The following is a 26,228-nucleotide window of genomic DNA, read 5'->3' on the forward strand; positions in this document are numbered from 1 at the left end:
TACACATGCGCCGAAAGACCCCTCTGGGTCAAAAAGGGATGGTACACCAAGCCATAATCAGTCCTAGTAACTGTCCCATAACCATTTGCTCTGGAATCCATCTTGGCCAAAAGATGCCCACACAGACCAGGGAGGGCCCTGGGTCTGGTCAGGTGTGAAAGATAAAACAGGGTAACCAGCCAAAGGAAAACAGACCCAGAAGAACTGTCCTACATAAGTGATTTAAATCATCTCACTGGCGTGGTCCTCACTGAGGAGGATGCCTGCATCCACACTCCTCCCTTGGGTGTGTATTACTGCTTTGCTTCTGTATTAGATGAATTGATTACTTCGCTGTGTGCTCTCCCATGCGTTGTATTGTGTTTCTAACAATAAATTTTATATCTGTTTTTATAGTCTTTGCCTCATTGAAACATTCTTGCTTTCAACAGGGGGCAAGAATCAGGAAGTTCTCGTTGTGGCTCAGTGGTGATGAGCCCAACTAGTATCCATAAGGACTAGGGTTCAATCCCAGGCCTTGCTCAGTGGGTTAAGGATCTGGCATTGCCGTGAGCTATGGTGTAGGTCATAGAAGCAGCTCAGATGCTGCATTGCTGTGGCTGTGGCATAGGCTGGCGGCTGTAGCTCTGGTTCAACTCCTAGCCTGGGCCTAGGAACTTCCATATGCCACATGTGCAGCCCTAAAAAAGGGGGGGGGCGGGCAAGAATCAGGACAATTTTACTTTTAGCCTCTTGCTAGTCTAGTGGTGAAGATTCCTGGTTTTCACCCGGGCTGCTCAGGTTCAGTTCCTGAGCAGAGAATAAAGATCTCACTCCAAGCCATCACTCACTGCTCTCTCTCCAAAATCACTCCCCTTTGAAGTCCCAAACCACGCCCCCGATATCCTCTTTTGGCTTTGATAGCTTTTAAGGTGAGGGCTCCATCCATTTTTCCAAGTTACTCAGTTCTCCTGGGTCTCTCCTTGTATACATACTGTTAAACTTTTATTTGATTTTCTCCTGTTAATCTGTCCCATGCCAATTTAATTCTTAGATCATCCAGAAGAACCTAGAAGGTAGAGGAAAATCTCTTCCTCAATGACAGTGAAAACTCTATAAACTTCTCCATCATGTCTCCATTCGGTGTTTTAAGCAGTAAGACTAAATGCCCTTTTCTCTCATTTTGTTTCTTTGTGTTGCCCAAGTTCTGACAATTCTACTGCCAAATGGCTAAGAGATCTCATAAAAGTGGGGAAAAGTTGTATCTATTTACTAATCTGTGGGATTTCTAATATTTTACCCTACGGAGTTCCTATTTTACCCTACGGAGTTCCTGTCATGGTGTATGACCTTGCCTCTGTGAGGATATGGGTTCGATCCCTGGCCTCACTCAGTGGGTTAAGGATCTGGCATTGCCGTGAGCTGTGGTGTAGGTCACAGATGTGGCTCGGATCCCTAGTTGCTGTGGCTATGGCATAGGCTGCAGCTACAATTCTTCCTTGACCCCTGACCCAGGAACTTCAATATGCTGCACATGAGGCCATAAAAAGAAAAGGAAAAAATAAAATAAAGTAAAATAAATAAAATAAAATTTTACCCTAATTATGCCTGCCCTCTCGTTAGTAGGAAGCTGGTATATTTAAGTTACTCAGTATAACTAATCTCCCTAGGCCACAAATAGTTAAAAATCAAATATGGATTTCTATTGCAAAACTACTGTTCAGTTACTTGCTCATAAAATCAAAGAGAGTTTTTATGAAACTCAAGAGATACCCTCTCAGGGGAAAATGTTTCCTCAAACCATGTTAAGAGAGCGAATCAGACTGCTTTGTTTATATCCAAGGCCTCAATCAACTAACAAATGTTTGCCCAACTTACACTCAAAATATTTCGCCAAGAGTTCCGATAAATTTAAGCATGGTTTATACATTATTAATCTCTTCTTCTAGGTATGTTTTTTTCCATATCTATCAGATCCTCAAATAATTTTAGAAACCTTCTCCAGAGTTAAACAGTGCTGCCAAAATAAGAAAGGATTGTTAAAATCCATTGATGGCTAGTGATACAGTTAGAACTATTCATCCACAGAAGCGTTCCCGAAGAATCAACCACCTTGGTCCACCATGGCCAAGATGAAATTATACATTGTTAAGCCTACTTTCTTTATGGCTTGCAAGGGTCATTCCTATTATTGTGATTTTACAAACTGAGACCCAAGTAAGCCAAGTGACTTCCTCTTCATTTCCAAACCCCATTAGTTCAACAAGCCAAACTCAAATGTGAGGCTTTTCCTATACTGAGAGATACAATTCAAGAAATGGTGCTTTGGGAGTTCCTGTTGTGGTTCAGCACTAATGAACCCAACCAGGATCCATGAGGATTTGGTTTCGATCCCTGGCCTTACTCAGTGGGTTAACTATCCAGGGTTGCTGTGGCTGTGGTGTAGGCCAGCAGCTGCAGCTCAGATTCAACTCCTAGACTGGGAACTTTCATATGCCGCAGGTGTAGCCCTAAAAATATTTTAAAAAAAAAGAAATGGTGCTCTGATTTTAAAATCATCTAAGAGAAGTGTGTGGTAAGTACGTGAGGATTAATAGTGTAGCCATCCAGTAAAATTACACTCGAATATCTATACACAATCTAATAATTAATAATTAATTATCAGACTAATAAGAGCATACAAAATGAAATTATGAAATAGATTGGCAAAAAGTTGTTTTTCTTTTGTCTTTTTAGGGCTGCACCTGTAGCATAGGAGGTTCCCAGGCTAGGGGTTTAATCGGAGCTACAGCTGCTGGTGGCTTGTGCCACAGCCATAGCAATGCCAGATCTGAGCCACGTCTGTGATCTATACCACAGCTCATGGCAACACCAGATCCTTAACCCACTAAGCAAGGCCAGGGATCAAACCCAAAACCTCATGGTTCCTAGTCGGATTCGTTTCTGCTGAGCCACAACGGGAATTCCGACAAAAAGTTTAAAGTGTGACAAAACCAAGTTTTGGCTAAGATACGCACTGCTAACAGGAGTCTGAGTTGCTGGAAAACCAGTTGACATTATCTTGACACTTAACACATAGGTTAAGTAACCTATGACCCAGATATTTCACTCCTGGGCATATACCTTAAAGAACTCAAGAATCTGAAGACATGTACAGACATGATCATAACAGCATTGCTTTCAATAACAAATACTGGCGACACCTTAAGTGTTTGTCAATAGTAGAATTGATTTAAAAAGGGTGTGGAATGGTGATACAATGGGATAGTTTGCAGTTGTTAAGACAAAAGAGCTATAAATAAACATCCCGACTAATACATATTTCAAAAATAAGATGAAAGAAAACAAAACAACGCACCATTCTATACCATTTTTAAAAATTCTGAAAACAAGCAATACTAAACACACATTATTTAGGGATGCTTTCATATAAAGTGATACATTTTAAAAAGGCAAGTACAAAATTCAGAATAGGAGTTAACTCTGAGGACAGAAAAGGGAAGACGAAGTATAGGGAAGAAAACACAAGCAGAAGAGGCAGTGTCTCTTTAACCATGTTATGCCTTGTTTCTTCATACATGTTGCATGTATTTATATAGTTTACTCTTCTTTGTTCATGGAAGAGTCCTTACTCATATTTTTAAATAAAGCGTAAAAGACCAGGATGGGGTGAGGAACTACTGCTTTTTAATTAGAAGCTATTACATACTATTTTAAAGAACACGATGTTTTACATTCACGCAAACAAATAAAAGCTTTCCGAATTTGCCTCCAAAAAAGCGTGTATGTGTTCAGGGTGTAGGGATGTTAGGGCACATTTATAGGCCCCGAAATAACATTATCTCCATGATATAGTTTCTCTCATTTGTGTATACATATTTTAAGCATATATACCTCCTAATATATATAAATAAAATTGCTGTGACCTATAAGAAAATTTACAAGCATCTGCAGCAATCGTCTCTGATAACTCGATTCACTTTTTTCATTTAATTGTATGATTTATTGTATTTTCATTTAACTTTGCTGTTTAATATTAATCAGTACTATATGGACTTTACTTTTCTAATTAAGTTATTTCTGATTAAGTTATAAAGGCAGGAAGCGGGAGAAGAGGACGAAAGAAGGGAGGACTCCTGGAGACCCCAGCAGTGGGCACACCAAGTTCGGGCTACCAGGCCTGGAGACAAACCCCGCCCAGCCCCGCCCTGCTCCGCAGCGCCCGGACCGCCGCTCACCTGGGCGGTTGCCCTGGCAGCCAAGCCTTGCTTGCGTGGCCGAAGCTCACAATGGGCAGGTGTCGCTGGTTCCCACCCCGCCCCCTCCGCTCACCTGGCAGAGCGCTCGCCCTCGACGATCCGGGGCCCATGGACACGCACACACCCCTCCCTGCTGCCTCACGCGCCTGCTCGCCCGCTTTGCCCCGGGGGACACCATTCACGACTAGGCCCCCAAGCCGGGCTCCGCGAGCCCGAGGTCTCCGCTGGGGCCCTCGCTTGGCGGCCGAGGACCAGAACCGGCCCCCCGCGGCCGAGGTGCTTCGGGGCCCGGACATCCGCGGCTCCTGATCATCCCGGAGACTAAGAGGTGAGCTTGACACCTTGGTCTTGATATTACATCTTTCCCATCCTCCCTTCTAGATTTTTCTGGACTTAAAATTGAACGGGACGAAATGTAAACCGGGGCTTGTATGTAAGCTGAAACCCACAGATCTTTGATTTGTTCATGGCAAGCCTGTGTTGAAACACTGGGGTAAAAACTTTACAAAGCTGATCTCGTTTCTGCTTCACACAACCCGTGAAGTATGCACTATTCTTATCCCCATTTCATAGATGAAGAGACAGAGGTAGCAATTAGGTAGGTGCCCTGTCCAGGTTTATCCAACTCTTTGGTATAAATAATGATGCAGCAGAGGGCGAATTCTAACAACTACAGATTGGGGAACAGAGAAATAAAGTTCTGCCGAGACTGTTTACTAGTGGGGCAGTCCCACAACACAGAAATTGGATATATCTGTGTCTACAGATCTCTAGAAATGTTTTATATACATATATAGATGCATCATTTCATTTCATTGTGAAGAAGATACAACAAAAGGGTGATGTTAATATGCTGGCTGCAGTTTGAGTACTGAGAATGCCAACCCATGGGAATTTGAGCAAAGAGCACTCCAGGCAGAGGGAACAAGAGGTTCCAGAGGCACCTTTTAGAATAGTCATTGCGACTTAACATTGGGATTATTTATGAAAATTTACTTGTCTATCAACCATTTCCCTACTTCATCCCCACGAAGGATGATATAGGAATCATCTGTCATATCTTTGTCATTTCACAGAGCCCAATAGATTCCTGTTTATAATGAGCACCTCAAAATTCTACATATTCTTGGAGTTCCCCCATGACTCAGCAGAAATGAATCTGACCAGTATGCATGAGGATGGGGGTTCAATACCCGGTCTCACTCAGTGGGTTAAGGATCTGGCCTTGCTCTGAGCTACGGTATAGATCGCAGATGTGGCTGGGATCCCAAGTTGCTATGGCTGTGACATAGGCTGATAGCCACAGCTTGGATTTGACCCCTAGCCTGGGAACCTCCAGATGCCATGGGTGTGGCTCTAAAAAGACAAAAAAATAAAAAGTTCTACATATTCTTTATACCATTTTTAGCTACTGAAGTCTGTGTGTTCTATACACTGTGGAGGACATGCTGGTATACAGCATTATGGGGGGAGCTTGGCAATTTGGTGAGTTTCACCTTCTTCATGGGTAAATGGTAAGGCTGTTTATGGAGGGAAGTTAAATGAGATATAGTAACAAGAACGTGTGGCAAAATCTAGCATTTATGACGGAATTTGCTTTTGAATAAACTTTATGCCAGCCGAATATTTTGGTATTTATATGTAATTTCTGTTTTAGTTGCAATAAATTATGATCTTAGGATCATAGCCTCTCTTCTTTGGGAAGGCTTAACATGTCATTTTTCTTTAATCAAAGTAAAGGTGACAAAATTAACCTCGAGGTGTTTTTCCTTTACTTTTTGCTGCTGTAGTTTTTGCTTTGACCCACAAAAACATTTTTGAGAAGCTGGTCAAATATGGCTTTAGCAGATAAGAGACTTGAGAATTTGCAGATCTACAAGGTTCTTCAGTGTGTTCGGAACAAAGACAAGAAGCAGATAGAGAAGCTGACCAGGCTCGGATACCCTGAACTCATCAATTTCACAGACCCCATCAATGGACACAGTGCTCTGCACTTAGCCTCAGTTTCCAATGACATCGATATGGTCAGCTTTCTGCTTAACCTTGGTGCTCACCCTGATGTGCAAGATGGAATGGGCTGTACTCCAGCCATGAGAGCTGCAGAACTGGGCCATGAATTGTCCATGGAAATACTAGCCAAGGCAAAAGCGGATATGACTATTGTTGATAACGAAGGAAAAGGTAAAACTCCCAGCATTCTATCCAGCAGATGCAATTCACTGTGTAGCCAGAAACCAATAAAATGGATTTTTTTGCCTTTGAACTGTTTTTTTCGGCCACACTAGTGGCATGCCGAAGTTCCCAGCCAGGGGTCAGACCCCAGCCACTACAGTGACAACACTGGATTTTTAGTCCACTGCACTGCAAGGGAACTCCTATTGCCTTCCACCTTTAGAAGTGAGTTTACTCATGGTATGCAGTAGTAAAAGGCTAGATTCTCACTCTTATACCTAAGGACACCGTCTCTCCATAATTTTAAAACATTATTTCTTAGGGAAACCAGTTCTGAGAACTTTTTTATTGGAGAAGAATATTAGAATTAATCTGTATTTTTTTAATGTAGAAAGCCTTCAACATGACCCAGATTATTATTTTCATAGTCATAATCACCCATTATAAAATCTCGCTAGAACAGAAGATGAAGGAGGACACGTCTCCTTTTTTACATTTTAGAGCCTTAAGTAATCCTAGACTTAGGATTCCCAAAGGATTTTGCTCTCAAAAGCAGTCCAATATAGAAAGTAGTTTTTTTTTTTTTTTTTTTTTTTGTCTTTTTGCTATTTCTTTGGGCCGCTCCCGCAGCATATGGAGGTTCCCAGGCTAGGGGTCAAATCGGAGCTGTAGCCACTGGCCTACGCCAGAGCCACAGCAACGCGGGATCCGAGCCGCGTCTGCAACCTACACCACAGCTCACGGCAACGCCGGATCGTTAACCCACTGAGCAAGGGCAGGGACCGAACCCGCAACCTCATGGTTCCTAGTCGGATTCGTTAACCACTGCGCCACGACGGGAACTCCTTTTTTTTTTTTTTTTTTTTTTTTTTGCACACCAGTAGTTATATTTGGTAACTTGAGGGACTAAGGTGGATACTCCACCTTTCTAGGATTTTTTTTTTCCTCAATGTCCCCGACCATTGTTTGGCAATGTTTGCTCTCCTTTTTCATGTTTCCAGTTTAACTCTCATTTCTTTAGTGGTTTTATTTTTTTTCCTACCATTTATTTTCCAAGTTCTGCTGTCTCAAATTCACTTTTCCTTCTAGATATCTCTTATTGTCCTAGAAGTCCTTCTTTTAGGTTTGGTCTATCTTTGCATTTTTGTTTCAGATAAAGTTGTATTATGGAAATGGGTCATTCAGTAATTTTCATGTGGTAGTTTTTTCAGTATAGAATTTTTGTCTAGAATTTTTCATCAGGTTCCTTTCTTCACCTTTCTTTTAGTGCATTTTTTTTTCATATTGTCACATGCTGGTTTCTTATTACTTACTGTTCCTCTTTGAATGAAGCCTCTTTTTAGCGTGAAAGTCACTTTGGGGTTTGACTGCTATTTAGTTGACTTTCTTACCAACAATCTGCTCCAAGATTATATAACAATACTCCTGGTCTGTAGTACATTTTTGACATGGATTATCTTGAGGGTCTTTATATCACAGGTGCTGGATATGGAGATTGAGCATTTTTCTCTCTTCAGGGAGCAAAATGTGTCAAAATGTCAGAGCCTCTTGCCATCTTCGTCTTCCACTGCTATTGTACAGACAGCCTGCTTCCTTATAAACATGGCTGGTCTGCACATTTCTTCATTCAATACCATCTCCTTTACCACTCCGAAGTTTCAGAGGGGATCCAGGGACTCACCAGTAGTCCTCTGGTGCACACACCCCTGCATATTCCAAGAAGGGACACTGAGGTAATAGTTTGCAGGATGCCAAATACCCAGGGTCAGCAGGGGCTCACATACCAGTGCTCAGATTTTTCCCACACCAGGTCCTATCATGTTTTGGTTATGGCTGTTTCCTAGCTCTTATCAGAGTTTGGATTTCTTTTTTGGGTTTGTTGTCTTGATGTTTTGGTTGATTGCAGAGGGAAAAACCAAGGCATAAATGCCTCTGATCTACTACCTTCAGCAAGCTAATTATGAATTTTGTTCTTTGTTCCTTTCAATCTGATTCAAATACAGAAAGACTATTAAGTATTTTGGGGGGATTCTATTTTTCTACAGGTATTTTGTTTTACTGCATTTTACCTACTAAGCGACACTATCGCTGTACCCTGATTGCCTTGGAACATGGCGCAGATGTCAACAACTGTACCTATGAAGGAAAGCCAATATTCCTTAGAGCTTGCGAAGAAGCACATGATGTTAAAGATGTGTGCCTGACATTGTTGGAAAAAGGAGCCAATCCAAATGCAATCAACACAGTATGACTCTTCCTGTGATTATAAATGTTCCTTTTTTCAACTATAGAGTTGTGTTAGTGTAATTTTTCATTTGAATATGATAAGATTATCCTGTTCACTTATAGACTGTTCAATTTCTGTTCAAAATGCTTTAAGATAATATACTTTCATTATCTTTATATGGCCATGATTCTACAGTCTTTCCTAATTATGTTTGGAAAATTGATATTTATTATGTATATGTTAAAAGATCATTATAGAAAATAGAAAGGATATTACTGATGCCTAATAAAAATTTATTTTCTTCAAAAGAAAAAAAGTAGCTCTACTGTTTCCCTTAGTGATTTTACTCCCTCTTCTCATTTGGCTAATTTTATTGTTTTCTTATCTTTTCATTGTGATTTCCAGACAACAAAAATAGATTTTTCTTCTCATTAGATAACACCTGTAGCTTAATATTAGCAGATGGTTTACCCTCTTTTCGCCCTTTTTTGCTCTATTTTCTTTGCAGGAAACTGTGTTTTTCAGCATGATGTTTCCCCAGGAACATCTGGGGTGACCTTGACTCTGATTTTAGAATTCTACCATATGGACATTGGCTTATTGTACTGGCTACATTTTCGCTATTTGTTACATGAAACCAATAAGACTGCACAGAACTGAACATGTCAGTGTGACTCTAAGGCCAAATGGATTTAGACCTTACTTACACTGAATGTGTTATTTAGTATAACAAGCATAAACAGCCTCTGGTCTGTTCCATGTCCAGTCCACAGGTCGCACAGCTTTAATGGAAGCCTCAAGAGAGGGAGTGATAGAACTAGTTCGAGGGATATTGGAAAGAGGAGGTGAAGTGAATGCCTTTGACAAGGACAGACATCATGCCGCACACTTTGCTGCCAAAGGAGGCTTTTTTGATGTAATTATCTACTCTTTGCTTTAAAATCTGTTACTAAAAATATTCTCCCCTTTTCCTCAAAATTTTTAAAGATTGTATAGGCTACACTGATAAAATTTTTCTGAGTTACCATCTTGATTTTCCTAAATAATTCTAAAATTATATTTTATGCCAAAAATATTTTAGTTCTTTATTCGGTTTTATCTGCTTGCTAATTTATTCTTTTAATATTAATACTACTACTAATGTTTTTCTATGGCGTTCCCATTGTGGCTCAGTGGAAACAAATCTGACTAGAATCCATGAAGATGCAGGTTTGATCCCTGGCCTCGCTCAGTGGGTTAAGAATCTGGTTTTGCCGTAAGCTGTGGTGTAGGTCACAGACATGACTTGGATTTGGCGTTGTTATGGCTGTGGTGTAGGCCAGTGGCTACAGCTCTGATTCGACCCTTACCTTCAGAAGCTCCATATGCCACAGGTGTAGCCCTAAAAAGCCAACAAAAAAAAAAAAAAAAAAAAAAAAAAAAAAAAAAAAAAAAAGTTTTTCTATATTCTTAATTATGGAAACTTAAAAGTTTGGTCAACTGGGATACTATACTTTACGGCTCCATTACATGTTAGAATCTTCAAAATATGGCATGATCTAATTGTGGGGAGAACAGTGCCAATATACTCTTATTAATAATCTTCTGATGTTTGTGTGTGTCTGCTAACTCTCCTCCATCTTTCACTCTACGTATTCTAATTATCTGGACATAGCAAAGGATAGTTCATAGGTACAGTGATATTGCAGAAACAAAATAGAAATCAATGCTATCCTATTTTTTAAAATTCTGAATTATCTAAAATTTCCTTATCGAGTTTTCTCTTTTAACATAATTATGTTTGTTTTTAGCATTGATCTCTTTTCCTGCAATAAAAGTATGCATCATAATAGAAGTCACATCTGTTTGGTAAAGAATTTGCTCCCCTAATGATATTTGCCATAGTCTGATGCATTCTAAAATTACCTAAATTTATCAAAATGGTCATGTCTCAACTGAGTATAGAGTTTTTTATACTCTAGATCAACTTTTTTTTTTTTTGATGGGGTGAGGGGGGCCCTTTCCCATTGCATGCGGAAGTTCCCAGGCCAGGGATTACACCCAAACCACAGCAGCGACCCAAGACAGACCCTTAACCCCTGCACAACAGTGGGAACTCCTAGATCAAGGTTGGTTGACAGAACTTCTGGCAATGATGAAAATGCTCTATATCTGTGCTGTACATTAATGGTACAATACGGTATACATGTGGCTTTTGAGTACTTGAAATAGTGAAATGAACTGAATTTTAAAATTTGTTTTCAATTTAATTCATTTCAATTTAATTTAAATCAACACATTGGGAGTTCCCTTGTGGTGTGGTAGGTTAAGGACCTGGCATTGTCTCTGCAGCAGCTCGAGTTACTGCTGTTGTGTTGGTTCCATCCCTGGCCTGGGAATTTCCACATGCCTTGGGCATGGCCAAAAGAAAAAAAAATAAAATAAAAAAACCCCAACACACTGGATAGCACAGGTCAGGTGATAGTCTTCATTCAGTAAATATACATTCCTATTCCTCTACATGTCTATTATTTATTTTACAGATACTGAAGCTTCTTTTTGCCTATGATGGAGACATGGGGCTGATTGCAATGAATGGCAACACACCGCTTCATTATGCTGCCATGGGTGGTTTTGCAGACTGCTGTAAATATATAGCTCAGCGAGGTAAAATGGTCAACCAATTTTATGCCTAAAGAACTTATGATTTTTCCCATGTGGTAAGTGAGCAGAGAATTTGAGTCTGTCACTTATCAGTTGCTTGTCTCAGACATATATGTAGAAAGAAAATTAAATATTTTTTCTTTTTCTTTTTATGGCTAAACATGCCTGGGAAGTTCCCAGGCTAGGGGTCAAATCAAAGCTGCAGCTCTTGGCTGACACCACAGCCACAGCAAAGCCATATCCGAGCAGCATCTGCAGCCTCCACCACAGCTTGTGGCAATGCTGGATCCTTAACCCACTGAGCGAGGACAGGGATTGAACCTGTATCCTCATGGACACTATGTTGGGTTCTTAACCTGCTGAGCCACAATGGGAATTCCAAAACTTTTTTTCTTACTCCATCTTCTTAAATCATGAATCTGGCCTTGAAAGGGATAAAAATTCATTTCCTAAGTATTTTTAGGTTATTATTAAAAACCTAAAGAGGATTTTTTATGTTAATCAATCATTAAGATGCTTATAGTTATTAAATTCTTTTTTTTAAAAAGTTGATATCTATCTTTAGATATTAATATTGTTAATATCAGTCTTTTTTTAACAGGACAAATACTGGAAACCACATCTTTTTGGTCTGAATTCTTAATTGTTTTGTTTTTAAAAAATATACTATCATGTCATGTGCAAAGATAAATTTTCTGGATAATTTTAAATTATGGGGGAAATATTTTGTAGAGAATCATAAAATAAAGTGAAAATTGTGATGGAACATTTGAAATTTAAGTAATATTTATTATTTTAGATTTTCCTCTCATTCTTAAGTAACTAATAATTGAGGAATATAAACTATGTTACATGTAGTTTAATGTATTCCTTTAAATAGTAATATTAGACAATTAAGTTTAAAGAGTTGGATCAATTTGGTGTTAATTACATGTTGATTGCATGTATAGAGTTATTAACTATTTGATAGTGAGGAAACTGCTAAACTTCATGGTAGTGAATTTTTTCTTTCCAGTTTATACGAAATAGGCAAAACTTATTCAACAACTCTATAATAGAGCAGAGAAAGTGCTTTTATTTTTCTATCTTCTACACAGGCACAGAATTTTTTTTTTTTTTATGGCCACGCCTATGGCATATGGAAGTTCCCAGGCTAGGGGTTGAATCAGAGCTGCAGCTGCCAGCCTATGCTACAGCCACAGCCACAGCCATGCCAGATCTGAGCCACATCTGCAACCTACACCGCAGCTCCCTGCAATGCCGGATCCTTTAACCTGCTGAGCAGGGCCAGGGATCGAACCTGCATCCTCATGGATACTAGTTGGGTTCTTAACCTGCTGAGGCACAGAATTTTTGAAGTCACTGAGACCCTTAGCGCAACTTACTTACTTAGTGCAACTTACTTACTTAGTGCAACTTAACTGCAACCACTAACAATATACATAAGACTAATGTGCCTGAATAACTAAGAGTGAAATAACTGATCCATGTTGGCTTTTTTTACTTATTCAAGGCTCATATTCTTTTCCCCCACCCCAAAATAAAAAGTAGATTAAGGAAAATATATCAAAAGTAGTTTTTGCCCTCATCAACTATTTCGTCAGTCTTATTTTCAAATCTGTCACTATCAGCAGTTTATTCTGACATTTCATTTTTAACATTGTGTATTTGTAAAAACTAAAGATCTGCCCAGACTGAGACAAGCTTCTTCATCTTTAACACGCTGACTTTTACTGGGACAAACATCCTCTAACATATACTCTACCCTTTATAAATAGGATAAAGTCAGAGAAAGCAAACTGAGAAGTAAAGGGCCAGACCTGGCCAAAGGCCTTGCCTACTGATACAGAAAAAAAATTCATCCTTCTGGCAGACCCATAAGGCTAGACTGTGTTTTCTGAAACAAGAGGCTGAAAATGTTCTGAGTTCTGTGGCCTGTTTGGAAGTATAACCACTTCACCAGATCCTGTGTGGGTGGCCCAATTCCATATCAGAAGCGTTATCAGCAACACTTCTGCCTTTAGAATCTTAGGTCAAAGGCAATCAGAGCAGGAAGAAACCATTAGCCATGAAATGCTCATATCTGAGTAAACTCCCTGGGTGTAGTTTCTTTTCTTAAATGTGAAGGCTGGATTCTTCCCCACATTGCACTGTCTTCCTCACTATATTCTCTTTTGCCCCTGATCTTTTTGTTTGTTTCTTTTTTTTGGGGGGGGGTCTCACCCATGGCGTATGGCATGTAATCAGGGGTTCCTTGTGGCCTGATAGTTAAGAACCCAGCGTTGTCATTGCTGAGGCTCCGGTTACTACTGTAGTGAGGCTTTGATCCCTGACCACGAACTTCCACATGTCGAGGGTATGGCCAAAACAAAACAAAAACCCAGAATACTCAAAATATCTGTGAATTACAGTATTGAATTATACTATACATACAATTTCAGGTCTCCTTCCCAATAAGTTACTATTCTTCAAACTGTCCAATATAAACATTTTAGAATCTTTATTGTCTCAATATTCTTTTGGAGTTTTTCTTTCACTAGTAAAATGATCAGCCTTTGTATAAAATTTTAATTTTTGACAATGCCAGAGGCAGTATTCATACTGAAAAACATTGGTAATTAATTTTCTTTTTGACAAAGAATAAAGCTGTAAAATGTAGGGGGGCATGTTTTATTTTTACATGCAGCTGCCTTTACATTTTCTTTGCTAGAGATAGTGATTGCTAGAGAATATTTTTTGATTATGTGATGTTGGCAAAGCAACAGAAGAGCCTTCTAAATTCAGAATGTTAGAAAGAATATCTTCATAGTCCGACTTATAATGGGTTTTTAGCTTTTCAAGACAGTTATTTCAGACAACATAGCCTTCTTGATGGCATTAAGCAGCCTCCCTGATGCATTCTAAAGTTTATTTATTTGGAGAATACATACATATAATGTTGATCTCATCATTTTAAGTAAGAGACCAAAAGAAAAATGAGTTTAATGCCTAATTGCATAGCTATTATACTGGAATTCTTTCAGATTTGATGAGCAAATTACTTTTTCCTCTGATTGTTCACATGACCTTACTGCAAAAGAGGAGGTCAATATAAATTGCATTAATTTCATGGAAAATACACATAAAAACATAGTTTAAGATTGTACACAGATTTACAGTCATAATCGTTTGAAAGAAGCAGAGGTTTTTCTGAGTTCCTTAAGTCATACTTAAGCAGTTTGAATCCAGCTTATTTCCAAATTCAAATGTCACCTGCACTCTTTCCTGCTTGGCATGAAGCCTTTTTAGCAAGTATTCCAATACGATGTTTGTTTCAAATATCTATAGGGATTAATGTCCTAATCCTTTGGGGACAGATAACATAAATTGGAAAAAGATCTCCCTCAGAATTCACAAAAGTGAAGCTCACAGGAAAAAAAAAAAAAAAAAAAAAAAAAACCCAGCTGAATTTTGTAATTATAATAGCTAAATGTACTCACCTCTACATACAGATAATTTGGGGGCCAACTTCTGATTCGAAATAAAACCGTTGGATAAATGTCATTTGTGGAACCATGCAGATGCCTTATTAGCATTATCACGATGCTTCCTGTTTTAGGATGTGACCTGAAATGGAAGAATTTGGATCATAAAACTCCCAGGGCTTTGGCTAAGGAAGGCGGTTTCAGGGCAGCCAGCAAAGAAATACAGCAGGCGGAGCGAATCGCTAATAAACTGGCCCGACCGGGAGCCAAAAATCCAAATCCACAATTGTACCTGCGGCTTCACGACTGGTCAGTAGAACATGAGACTTTCCTTCGGGAAGCCTTTTCGTTTGTGGACAGGGGCGATGGGACAGTCACCAAGGAAGACTTTGTCCTGGCGCTGGAGGAGAGGCAAGATTTTGTGGACTCGGAACAGCTGGCTGTCATAGCGCAACTTCACGAAAAAGTCCGGGGCGGAGGGGTCAATATTAACGATTTCTTTAAAGGAACCAAGTATTTAAGCAAGTCATATGTCTTGGGATCCTTTGGGCTTAAGAGAAAGAAAAAAGGGATGGCCAAAAGAGCCAAAAAAGGCAAGTTGGTTTTACCTCTCCCAATCTGCATCATTCCCGACCACGTGTTTCCACGCCGGAGTGACGGAGGGCTGCCGTATTACATGATCGAAACCTACCAGAACGTGACAGACTGCAATCGTTTTAACCGAGATCATCCCCCAGAACATCCCATTCAGGATGACTCTGCATGGTACATTGATGATCCAGGGAAGGCATTTTCAAACATTAATTTTATCACCAAGGCGGGAGACCTGGCTTCTCTGAAAAAGGCGTTTGAATCTGGAATACCTGTGGATATGAAGGATAATTATTACAAGACACCGCTCATGACTGCATGCGCAAGTGGAAACATCGATGTGGTCAAGTTTCTTCTGGAAAAGGGGTATGTCTTTTGGTTGAGTGAGGTTTCAATTTTCAGGAACCTTCACATTTCAAGGAAGTGAAAGGAAGGCTAAGATAGTTTAACCCTAGAATTTAAGTAACACGATATAGGGCTTCAGGAGTTCTCCTTGTGGCTCCGCAAGTTAAGAACTGGAAATAGTGTTCTCGAGGATGCAGGTTGGATCCCTGGCCTCACTCAGTGGATTAAGGATCCCCTATTGCCCTGAGCTGCTGCATAGACTACAGATGTGGCTTGGATCCTGTTTTGCTGTGGCTGTGGCATTGGCCCACAGCTGCAGCTCTAATTCAGCCCCTAGCCAGAGAAATTCCATATGCTGCAGGTGCGGAGGTAGAAAGAAAATGAAAAAGAAAAAAGAAAAAAGGGGAGGGGCCTTTATTCCTGAAGTCTAGTTTACAGATAGATCTTAGAATGGAGCATGTGTACACAAACACAATTTGCCAATAACAGCTATACACAAAGTGAAGCCAAGGAGTTTTCACTCTTGAGAATGGATGAAGCCATCTAATTAGGTATCCCTGGCCTCCCAAGACAATTTAATTTGGTCTCAGTGCTTTACTTAGATGATGTGGAGTTGCATTTTATTTTATTTAATTTATTTCTTTGGCCATGCCCACAGCCTACAGAAGTTCCTGTACCAGGGATGGAACTGGAACCACAACAGTGAGGATGCCAGATCCTCAACTGCTAGGCCACCAGAGAACTCCTTTTTATTTTATTTAAAATTAAGGATTATTTTCTTTTTTCCAGCTTTATTGAGATATTATTAACATATAACATACTTAAGGTGTACAACATGATGATCTGATGCATGAAAAAAAAAATTTTTGTTGTAAGAACAGGTAGCATGAGGTCTACCCTCTTAACAAATTTCTTTTTTTTTTAAATTAGGGTTTAAAAGGCATATGGAGGTTCCCAGGCTAGGGGTCAAATCAAAGCTGTAGTGGCTGGCCTACACCACAGCCACAGCCATAGCAACGCAGGATCCAAGCTGTGTCTGCCACCTATACCACAGCTCACCGAAATGCTGGATTCTTAACCCACTGAAAGAGGCCAGGGATTGAACCTGTGTCCTCACGGATGCTAGTCAGATTTGTTTCCCCTGAGCTAGGATGGGAACTCCCCTTTTAACCAATGTTAAGTGTAAGGTGCAACATCATTAACTCTAATTGCAATGTTGTAGAGATGATCTTTAGAACATATTCATTTTACATGGAGTCATTTTTAAATCTGCCTCTTTTTTTTTTTTTTTTTTTGGTGGGGATCCTAACAAATTCCAACAAATGGGGTGATGGCCAAAATGACTAAGCACATGTTTAATTCCCTTTTCCTTGGTTCATTTCTAAATATCTTTAAAATACCAGAGCATAACATTTTATTTTACCTTTTTTTTGGTGGGGGGGGGGGTGCAAATGTGCAGCATATGGAAGTTCCCAGGCTAGGGGGTGAATCGGAGCTACAGCTGCCAACCTACACCACAGCCACAGCCACAGCCACAGCAGGATCCAAGCTGCATCTGCGACTTGTACCATAGCTCATGACAATGCCAGATACCTAACCCACTGAGTGAGGCCAAGGATCGAACCTACATCCTCATGGATAATAGATGGGTTCGTTACTGCTGAGCCACAATGGGAACTTCTACTTTTTAAACTAAAGCAATTTCTCAGGTTTGTTTCTTTCTTTTTACCATTTTTTTATAAATAACCTGGGGTAAGTTTCTTAACATTTTAGTGTCCTAGTTTTCTCATTTTAATACCAGGCCTCTAACAGAACTCAGATCACAGAACTTGTTGAAGATTAAATGAGTTGTAATATGTAAAGCACTTAGTATACCAGTAATTATAGACTTAATAAAGGTATTATTGTTATTATTAGTATAATGTTTAAAGTCAAAGAAGGACTTAAATATGTTTACTATTGAGAGGGAGTATAAAGCAACTAATGACAATTTGAACTTTTGGGCAGTCAATGTTTAAATAGGACTGCATTTTTAAATAAAACATTATAAAGCTTAGAATTTTAATAATGAAGGTGCATTTATAAATTCATAACATACCGATTAGATACAAAATGAAATAATATAACTTTTCTATTTCCTGCCAGCTTTGATCTTTCATTGGATCTGGTTTTATAATTTTCGCTGAGGTTAACCTTTGCAAAAGTTATAACCCCTAGTATCTAAGCACCTTTTAAACTAAGCAAAAAATATATATACACAAAGAAAGTTAAGACTGTCGTATCAGAAAAGTCCTATGCAAAATCTGGGTCAAGAGAAATCATGGCAAGGAGTTTAACTTGACTCACAGCTTCCTTGGTTTACAGTTGAACAATTTGATAAAACTGTGAAAACTTAACATTTTCAGCCTCCAGTGCTAAGGATAAGCCAAGTTTTTTGCATGTGCATCTATTTCATTTCATAGGGCTAACGTTAATGCAACAGACAATTTTCTCTGGACGCCACTTCATTTTGCATGCCATGCCGGCCAGCAAGATATTGCTGAGCTTCTTGTTAAATCTGGAGCTGTGGTAGATGCCCTTTCGATCAACAACTCAACTCCCTTGAGTAGAGCCATTGAGAGCTGTAGCCTGGATACTGTAAAATACCTACTTGATATTGGTGCTAAATTCCAGCTGGAGAATAGAAAAGGTATGTGTTCTCATTATGGATACTTGGGGTTAGAAGAGAAGGATTTATGTTAGATTCCAAACTCCTCCTGAATCTGTTCTTATAGGACTACATTTTCCCTTGACTTACTGATGCAAAAACAAACCAGGTTTAATGTGATGGGACGTTGTTTTATATACTGTTGCTTTTCAAATCATTGGTGTTAAAGAACTGGATCTTTAGTTGGCAACCCATTGTGGACTGACACCTTTGTAAAATACAGATTTATTGGAAAAATGAAGAGAAAAAAAAACCATAAACTATTAGCCCAAACTTTTTTATCATTGGATTGAAATGATAAAAAAATTTTATCGAATTCCTATTAAAATGTCAACACTTACTTTTAATTTCCATACTTATTTTCCTGTGGCCCATAACCATTAGTTTGTGGCCTGACTCCAGTCTGCAGATCACATCTTGAGTTATCACACTGTTGAACTGTCAATCCCTAATTGCTGACATAGTTGGAAGCCCCTTGCAGATTTTGGATTCCTTCTAAAGCTGGACAGAGTCATTCCTGAATTGAGGCTCTTTCTAGAAAGAAAATGGGAAGCCTACCTTATGTCATAAATATCCCAGGTGAATAAATGGAGGTGTTATTTTCTTAGAATAGAACCCATTGCTTCTTTTTGATCTGAAGGAGTGTTAGTACCTCTGGCTGCTTCAGGCTGCCTCTGAATCACAGGTAGTATTGTGTTAGGCCTGCCTGAGGATGTTACAGGTGTCGTAATGAAACTGAAACACCTCTGACTTATCACGCCAAAAACCAGATTGAGGCTTGGACCCATGTTTTGTTTTGTTTTGTTTTAAATTGGAATCACTCACCTGGTGTCTGGACTTACTGGAGCTCAGGATCTTTGTGTTTCAGTGCAGAAGGAATTCAGTGAGAGACAAAGCAATAGGCAGGAAATAGATTCATTAAGATAGGACGCTTGTGAAAGATGCAAGTAGGCAGGAGAGGAGGCGCTGCCCTGAGGATTAGATGGGCTATATTTTCATAATCCAGGGAAAGTGGGGAGGGGAAGAAGACCGCCTTCTTCCTCGTTCTTCAAGCATACATCAAGTCAGGCTCACATCAGTAACTCCTCCTTCTTATCGGGTAAGAGAGTATTTGAGTCTATGAGGTCAAACTAGGACTGTCCTGGTGCTTATTCAAATCAGCAGAAGGGTGGTGACATTGCTAAAATATGTTGAATCATCTCAGGTTTCCATATAATGAGGGTCTCCTCCTTTGGAATGTCGTATTTCCCTTAAATTCCTGTCCTTGGTCCTAAGGATTATTATCTTGCTGAACTTGAATGCAGGCCTCATTTCATCTTTCACTTAATGATCTGAGGCATATCTCGTGCTTTTATTAATGGTTCTATAGTTAAGCAAGTCTGCTTCATTCCAAGACATTCTGATGCCTTTCTTGAGTGATTATTAATGTACAGTGGTCTCTCAAATTTCTCTAGGTTCCCCTCTTAATCCATGGTCCCCTCCTGGGACTTCTACAACTACCTGCATAACTATCCCTATCGATAATACCCAGCCATTTGCATAGAGCACTTGTGACCTCCAGCTTTCCCAAGCCTTTTTGAATACACCTCCTTGGAGCACTAAAAGGGGAGGACAATGTAAAATTGTCACACATAGAGGAATGTGCCTACTGTGGGAAGAAAACTAGCACTCAGCTAGTCAAAATGTAATCTACTGATATTTCATATTCAAAATATGAGGATTTTTAAGAAACATATTTCTTAAATATGAAGTTTTTAAGAAACATACTCAAAATAATTAACAAGAAGAAATGGTTTTGCTGGCTGGTAAATGTCACTTTTAATGCTGAGATCTTATGGCTGGGGCCACCTTAGAGAAGTGTCTGAGCCAGTGATGTGACTTTACACATACCCTTTGCTTCAGTATCACTCTTAGTTCCCACATGCTTAGGGCTTACATGCTGAGATTTGGCTACATGGTTTATTGTTAATCTGTTTAATGAAACTCTGAACTTATATTTTAAACAGGGCATAGTGCCATGGATGTTGCAAAGGCTTATGCTGACTATAGAGTAATTGGTTTGATTAAAGAAAAGATGGATAACTTGCCCAAACCAGCAGAAAACCAAAAACCAAAAGGCAAGCCATCGCTTAAAGTGAAGACTGAAGGCCCTGAGATTAAGAAGGAAGAGGTATGAAAAATGATTAACCTTCTGTTAGTAACTGGTGAGGCTGTGGCACCATCTACACATTGTTGCAGGACATAGGCAATTAGTAGGTAGTCCATGTTTTCAGCACCATTAGGCAATACTTTTAAAGAAATATCTAGCAAGAAATTTCCTATTATTGAAGAGTCTAAAAAGTGTTCATTGAAGTTCCCATCATGGTGCAGTGGAAAATAATCCAACTAGGAACCATGAGGTCGTGAGTTTGATCCCTGGGCCTGCTCAGTGGGTTAAAGATCTGGCGTTGCCATAAGCTGTGGTGTATACTGCATACATGGCTTGGATCTGGCATTGCTGTGGCTGTGGTGTAGCCCAGCAGCTGTAGCTCCAACTTGTCCCCTAGCCTGGGAACCACCCCATGCCATGGGTGCAGCCCTGAAAAGAAAAAAAAAATTCACAGAATTAGAACGAACAATCCAAAAATTTATATGGAACAACAAAAGACCCGGAATCGCCAAAGCAATCCTGAGAAACAAAAACCAAGTAGGAGGCATAACTCTTCCAGACTTCAAGCAATATTACAAAGCCACAGTCATCAAGAGAGTGTGGTACTGGTACCAAAACAGACAGGCCGATGGAACAGAATAGAGAACCCAGAAATAAACCCTGACACCTATGGTCAAGTAATCTTTGACAAAGGAGGCAAGAACATAAAATGGGAAAAAGAAAGTCTATTCAGCAAGAATTGCTGGGAAATCTGGACAGCTACATGTAGATCAATGAAATTAGAACACACCCTCACAGCATGCATAAAAATATACTCAAAATGGCTTAAAGACTTAAATATAAGACAAGATACCATCCAACTCCTGGAAGAGAATATAGGCAAAACATTCTCTGATATCAACCTTATGAATATTTTCTCAGGTCAGTCTCCCAAAACAACAGAAATAAAAGCAAAAATAAACCAATGGGACCTAATCAAACCACAAAGCAAAAGAAACCAAAAAGAAAACAAAAAGACAATTACAGAATGGGAGAAAATAATTTCAAATGATGCAACAGACAAGGGCTTAATCTCTAGAATATACAAGCAACTTACTACAACTGAACAGCAAAAAAGCCAACAACCCAATGGAAAAATGGGCAAAAGACCTGAATAGACATTTTTCCAAGGAAGAGGTAGAGATGGCCAACAAAGCCCATGAAAAAATGCTCAACATCCCTGATTATTAGAGAAATGCAAATCAAAACTACCATGAGATACCACCTCACACCAGTCAGAATGGCCATCGTTAATAGGTCCACAAATAACAAGTGCTGGAGGGGGTGTGGAGAAAAGGGAACCCTCCTGCACTGTTGGTGGGAATGTAAGCTGGTACAGCCACTATGGAGAACAGTATGGAGGTACCTTAGAAATCTGTACATAGAACTACCATATGATCCAGCAATCCCACTCCTGGGCATATATTGGCACAAAACTTTCCTTAAAAAAGACACATGACCCACATGTTCATTGCAGCTCTATTCACAATAGCCAAGACATGGAAAAAACCCAAATGTCCATCAACAAATGATTGGATTCGGAAGATGTGGTATATATACACAATAGAATATTACTCAGCCATAATAAGAACAAAATAATGCCATTTGCAGCAACATGGATGGAACTACAGACTCTCATACTGAGTGAAATAAGTCAAAAAGAGAAAGACAGATACCATATGATATCACTTATATCTGGAATCTAATACATGGCACAAATGAACCTTTCCACAGAAAAGAAAATCATGGACTTGGAGAATAGACTTGTGCTTGCCCAGGGGGAGGGGGAGGGAGTGGGATGGATTGGGACCTTGGGGTTAACGGATGCAAACTGTTGCTCTTGGGATGGATTTACAATGAGATCCTGCTGTGTAGCACTGAGAACTATGTCTATATACTTATATCGCGGCATGACAATGGGAGAAAAAAATATGTATACATGTATGTGTAACTGGATCCCCATGCTGTACAGTGGAAAAAATAAAATAAAAAAATAATATAAAGTAAAAAAAAAAAAAAAACTAAAAAAAAGCAGCTTTACTAAAAAAAAAAAAAAAAAAAGTGTTCATTGCTAACAGAATCTACACAAAAACCAAGTTGATTCAGCCAAATACCGTTAGAATGTTGGGGAAAAAAAAAACAAACTAGTGTTGAATATATATGTACTTGGTCCTAAATTATACAGATTTGCTGAGATGGCTTGAATAGGAAAGAAGGGAACGCTTATGAGGAATGAAATAAAGCATGATATTCCTTCATTTTGGTTTCATAATCGTTCACAATCCATCTTAACACCACCACCACCCAAAAGGAATTTTAATATTTACTACTGAACCCTGGAACATTCAACCTGGATATCTTGCAGAATGAATCTAGAGGGTTTTAAAGGTGCCAAATCATTCCTGATAATCTGGAATTGGTTTAAGGGCCTCTAAATTATCAGCAGAAGATTGAAGTTGTGGTTTATGGAGATTTCTGAGACATCAAGACTTTGTCACTAGCAGAAAGTTCTCAGTACATTTCTAGACTGGAAGCTTCTTTTAGGGAAGCAGATGGATCCCTGGAGATGCTTGGCTGACACAGGATAGGGGGTGAAATTCAAAAAGGAAAAGCTTTAACATCATCAAATTGGAAAGGGTTAGAGAAATGTATGTGGTAGGAAGGTAAGGTAAGGGATGATAGGCAGGCAGTAGAGAGTAATAAGCATGGAGGAAAAAGGTAAAAGATGGCCAGAGGTGAAGGAGGATGGATCAGCTAAAGCTCCTAATACATGCACCATTATCACTGTAGTAGGAATACATCCTTCTAATTAATAATGGCCACAGGTCAAGGATGGATACCTTGATGACTCTTGTGATATGTCACTGATATTAACTGAGTTAAACAAGGAAAACTAATGACCTTTCCCTACCCAAAGTTATAATAATATTCTATTTCACTTCAAATTATAATTTGAATAGTAGCATTTTTAAGTTTTCTTTTTTTCTGACTTCAGAATAACATGTAGAACAACAAATAACATTAGAAAGCATATATATGGATGGACTGGGAATCTGAGGTTCGTAGAAGCAAATCTGGGGATGGATAAGCAATGAAATCCTGCTGTATAGCACTGGGAACTATATCTAATCACTTGTGATAGAGCATGATGGAGGATGGTGTGAGAAAAAGAATATGTGTGTGTGTGTGTGTGTGTGACTGGGCCACTTTGCTGTACAGTAAAAAATTAACATAACACGGTAAACCAACTACGATGGAAAAATTAAAAATCATTAAAGTAAAAAAAAAGAAAGCATATATAGGTTTTTGCAATTGACATACATTTTTTTTTTTTTGGTCTTGTTTCCAGGAACGACTTTCATCAATTTATACCATACCAACTGTAGTGCAGGAAAAGAAGATGCATAAGGATAATGTGGTTTATCTCAATTCATTGATTACCAGTGGTTATACCAAGAAAGTAGATATCACATTTATTCCGCGGAGGGTAAGTACTTTAGAAAGATCATAAAATGGTCTAAACTCATAATGTCATTTTTCAAATCTTTTTTTATACAGAGCACCCAAACAAATGTTCAAAGCTTATCTTTCATGGTAATAATTTGAAAGTGTCCTTTTTCCAGGTCCTACATTTTCCAATGAAGTAGGTTCAACTTGTTTAGCTTCCAGTATCTGGTGTTATTATTTTCTTGTCTTTTTTTCTTTTTCTCTTTTAGTGCCTCACCCACAGCATATGGAGGTTTCCAGCCTAGGGGTCTATTTGGATCTGTAGCTGCTGGCCTACACCACAGCCACAGGCGACACCAGATCCAAGTCACGTCTGCAACCTACACCACAGCTCATGGCAATGCTGGATCCTTAACCCACTGAGCGAGGCCAGGGATCAAACCTGCGTCCTCATGCATACTAGTCAGATTCATTTTCCCTGAGTTATGAAGGGAACTAATGATGTTATTATTTTCTGTATTGATATTTTAATTTTCCTTGAACAATTGAAGCCTTCTTTGGTCAATGCCCTTCCCTACCACCATGAAGTCACCAAGTTCTATAGATACTTTTCTGGGTATTTCTTAGAGCCCAATCCTTCCTCTTTGTACGCATTACCACTATCTCATCTGGGAGTTTCATACCAAGCAAGACTGGATTTATTCAATTTCCTCCTAAAACATCTACAATTAAAGAGGTGAAGACATGTTTGGAGAATAAGAGTGGTCTTCCCAGTGCCCATCAAACCATGCTGAATAAGAGACCACCAGATCCTTCTGCCCTTTACTATGAAAATAATTTTGACTTCCCCATAAGACACAAAGGTAGTCAACTCAAATTATCGGTTAATTCCACTGCTTCCTTGTCTTGACATCCTCAGTGAACAGCGGCTGATGCGAAGGTCATCAGAGAGGTAACTGAAATGCATTTCAGTTGTCCAAATAGTCACCATCAGAAACAGTGATGCTTGAGAGGGAGTGGGATGGACTGGGAGTTGGGGTTAGTAAATTCAAACTATTACATGTAGAGTGGATAAGCAGTGAGGACCTGCTGATAGCACAGGGAACTCTATCTAATTACCACTTGTAATAGAACATGGTGGAAGATAATATGAGAAAAAGAATGTGTGTGTGTGTGTATGACTTGATCACTTTGCTATACAGCAGAAATTGGAACGACATTGTAAATAAATTATTAATGAAAAAAATTTTTAAATGAAAAAAATAGCCATGCCTGCTTAATCAATAATGTATGAGATCAACAGTAAAATAGATTTAGAAGTAACTTTGATAGTTTTAAATTAACCATATTGAAAGTTGCCTGAATACTGGCATGTTTCTTGGCAGTCATACTCACACCCACTGGGTGATGTGGTTATTTATTTAAGATCTGGAGCCCCGAAGCCACCACGGCCGAGCTGATCAGGAAGAGGGAGCTGCGCCGGGAGAAGTTCACCTACGAGGTGGATTTTGATGAATTCATGATGCCCTTTCAGAAGAACATCACAGAGAAAGCTCAAGCATTGGAAGCTGCCTTCAGGACCTAAATCATAGCCATTGCTTCTTGGAGTAACTTTCAAAGCCCAGGGGTCAAACGTTGGAGAGAGGAGATATTTCCATCAAAGCCAGAGCAAGCCACAAATTAAGCATTGTAATGAAATATTTGTTTTTGCTTTAACAGCTATAAATATTCTGAGCTGTCTAGAGAAACTGTGTTGTATTCTGCAATGAACTGCATTTTGGACAATTGAAGAAATCCCCCAATCTTCTTCAAGAATATAGTGAAATAAATGGCATTTTTGGCTGTAAACGTAGTGTTATTGTCAAAGACTTTACAAGACGTCCACCATTATGTTTGTTAAAGATATCTTTTTAGTGGAAATTGATGAAAATAATTTAATGTTAGGGGAGAGAAGTCATTTGTAATCCACTAAGGAGGCAGGTTTTTTCTCACACATCATCATAAGTGATATGGATTAGATACCTTGGATCAAATAAATGTAAATACCTCTAGCAGACACTGTCATCATTCCACCCATTATCTCCCTTGCTTTGGGATTGTAGCACTCTCAAGCCTGACCTCCAGGTGCTAAAAGGCTGCCTCTGACACTTGACCTTGTACAGTAGGACTGAAGTACATGAAAATCAACCCCTTGTGGGAAGTAGCC

At 39.2% G+C, this 26,228-nt stretch overlaps 1 protein-coding gene across 3 annotated transcripts; it reads left to right on the top strand.

Moving 5' to 3' along the window:
- Positions 4,336-25,874, top strand: ANKEF1 (ankyrin repeat and EF-hand domain containing 1). 3 transcript variants are annotated; one of them, XM_005672697.3, is made up of 10 exons: positions 4,336-4,566; positions 6,029-6,419; positions 8,456-8,655; positions 9,404-9,553; positions 11,160-11,283; positions 14,879-15,701; positions 18,143-18,369; positions 20,394-20,557; positions 23,925-24,062; positions 25,449-25,874. In XM_005672697.3, exons 2-10 carry the CDS (start codon positions 6,074-6,076, stop codon positions 25,605-25,607), a joined length of 2,331 nt encoding a protein of 776 aa, XP_005672754.1. In that variant the 5' UTR covers positions 4,336-4,566; positions 6,029-6,073; the 3' UTR covers positions 25,608-25,874. The 3 variants fall into 3 exon arrangements, with proteins under 3 accessions (XP_005672754.1, XP_020933365.1, XP_005672755.1); XM_021077706.1 differs by lacking the exon at positions 6,029-6,419 and having other exon boundaries at positions 4,353-4,566; XM_005672698.3 differs by lacking the exon at positions 9,404-9,553 and having other exon boundaries at positions 4,431-4,566.

Source organism: Sus scrofa, chromosome 17 (assembly GCF_000003025.6).
Source record: "Sus scrofa isolate TJ Tabasco breed Duroc chromosome 17, Sscrofa11.1, whole genome shotgun sequence".
Taxonomy (NCBI): Eukaryota; Metazoa; Chordata; class Mammalia; order Artiodactyla; family Suidae; genus Sus; species Sus scrofa.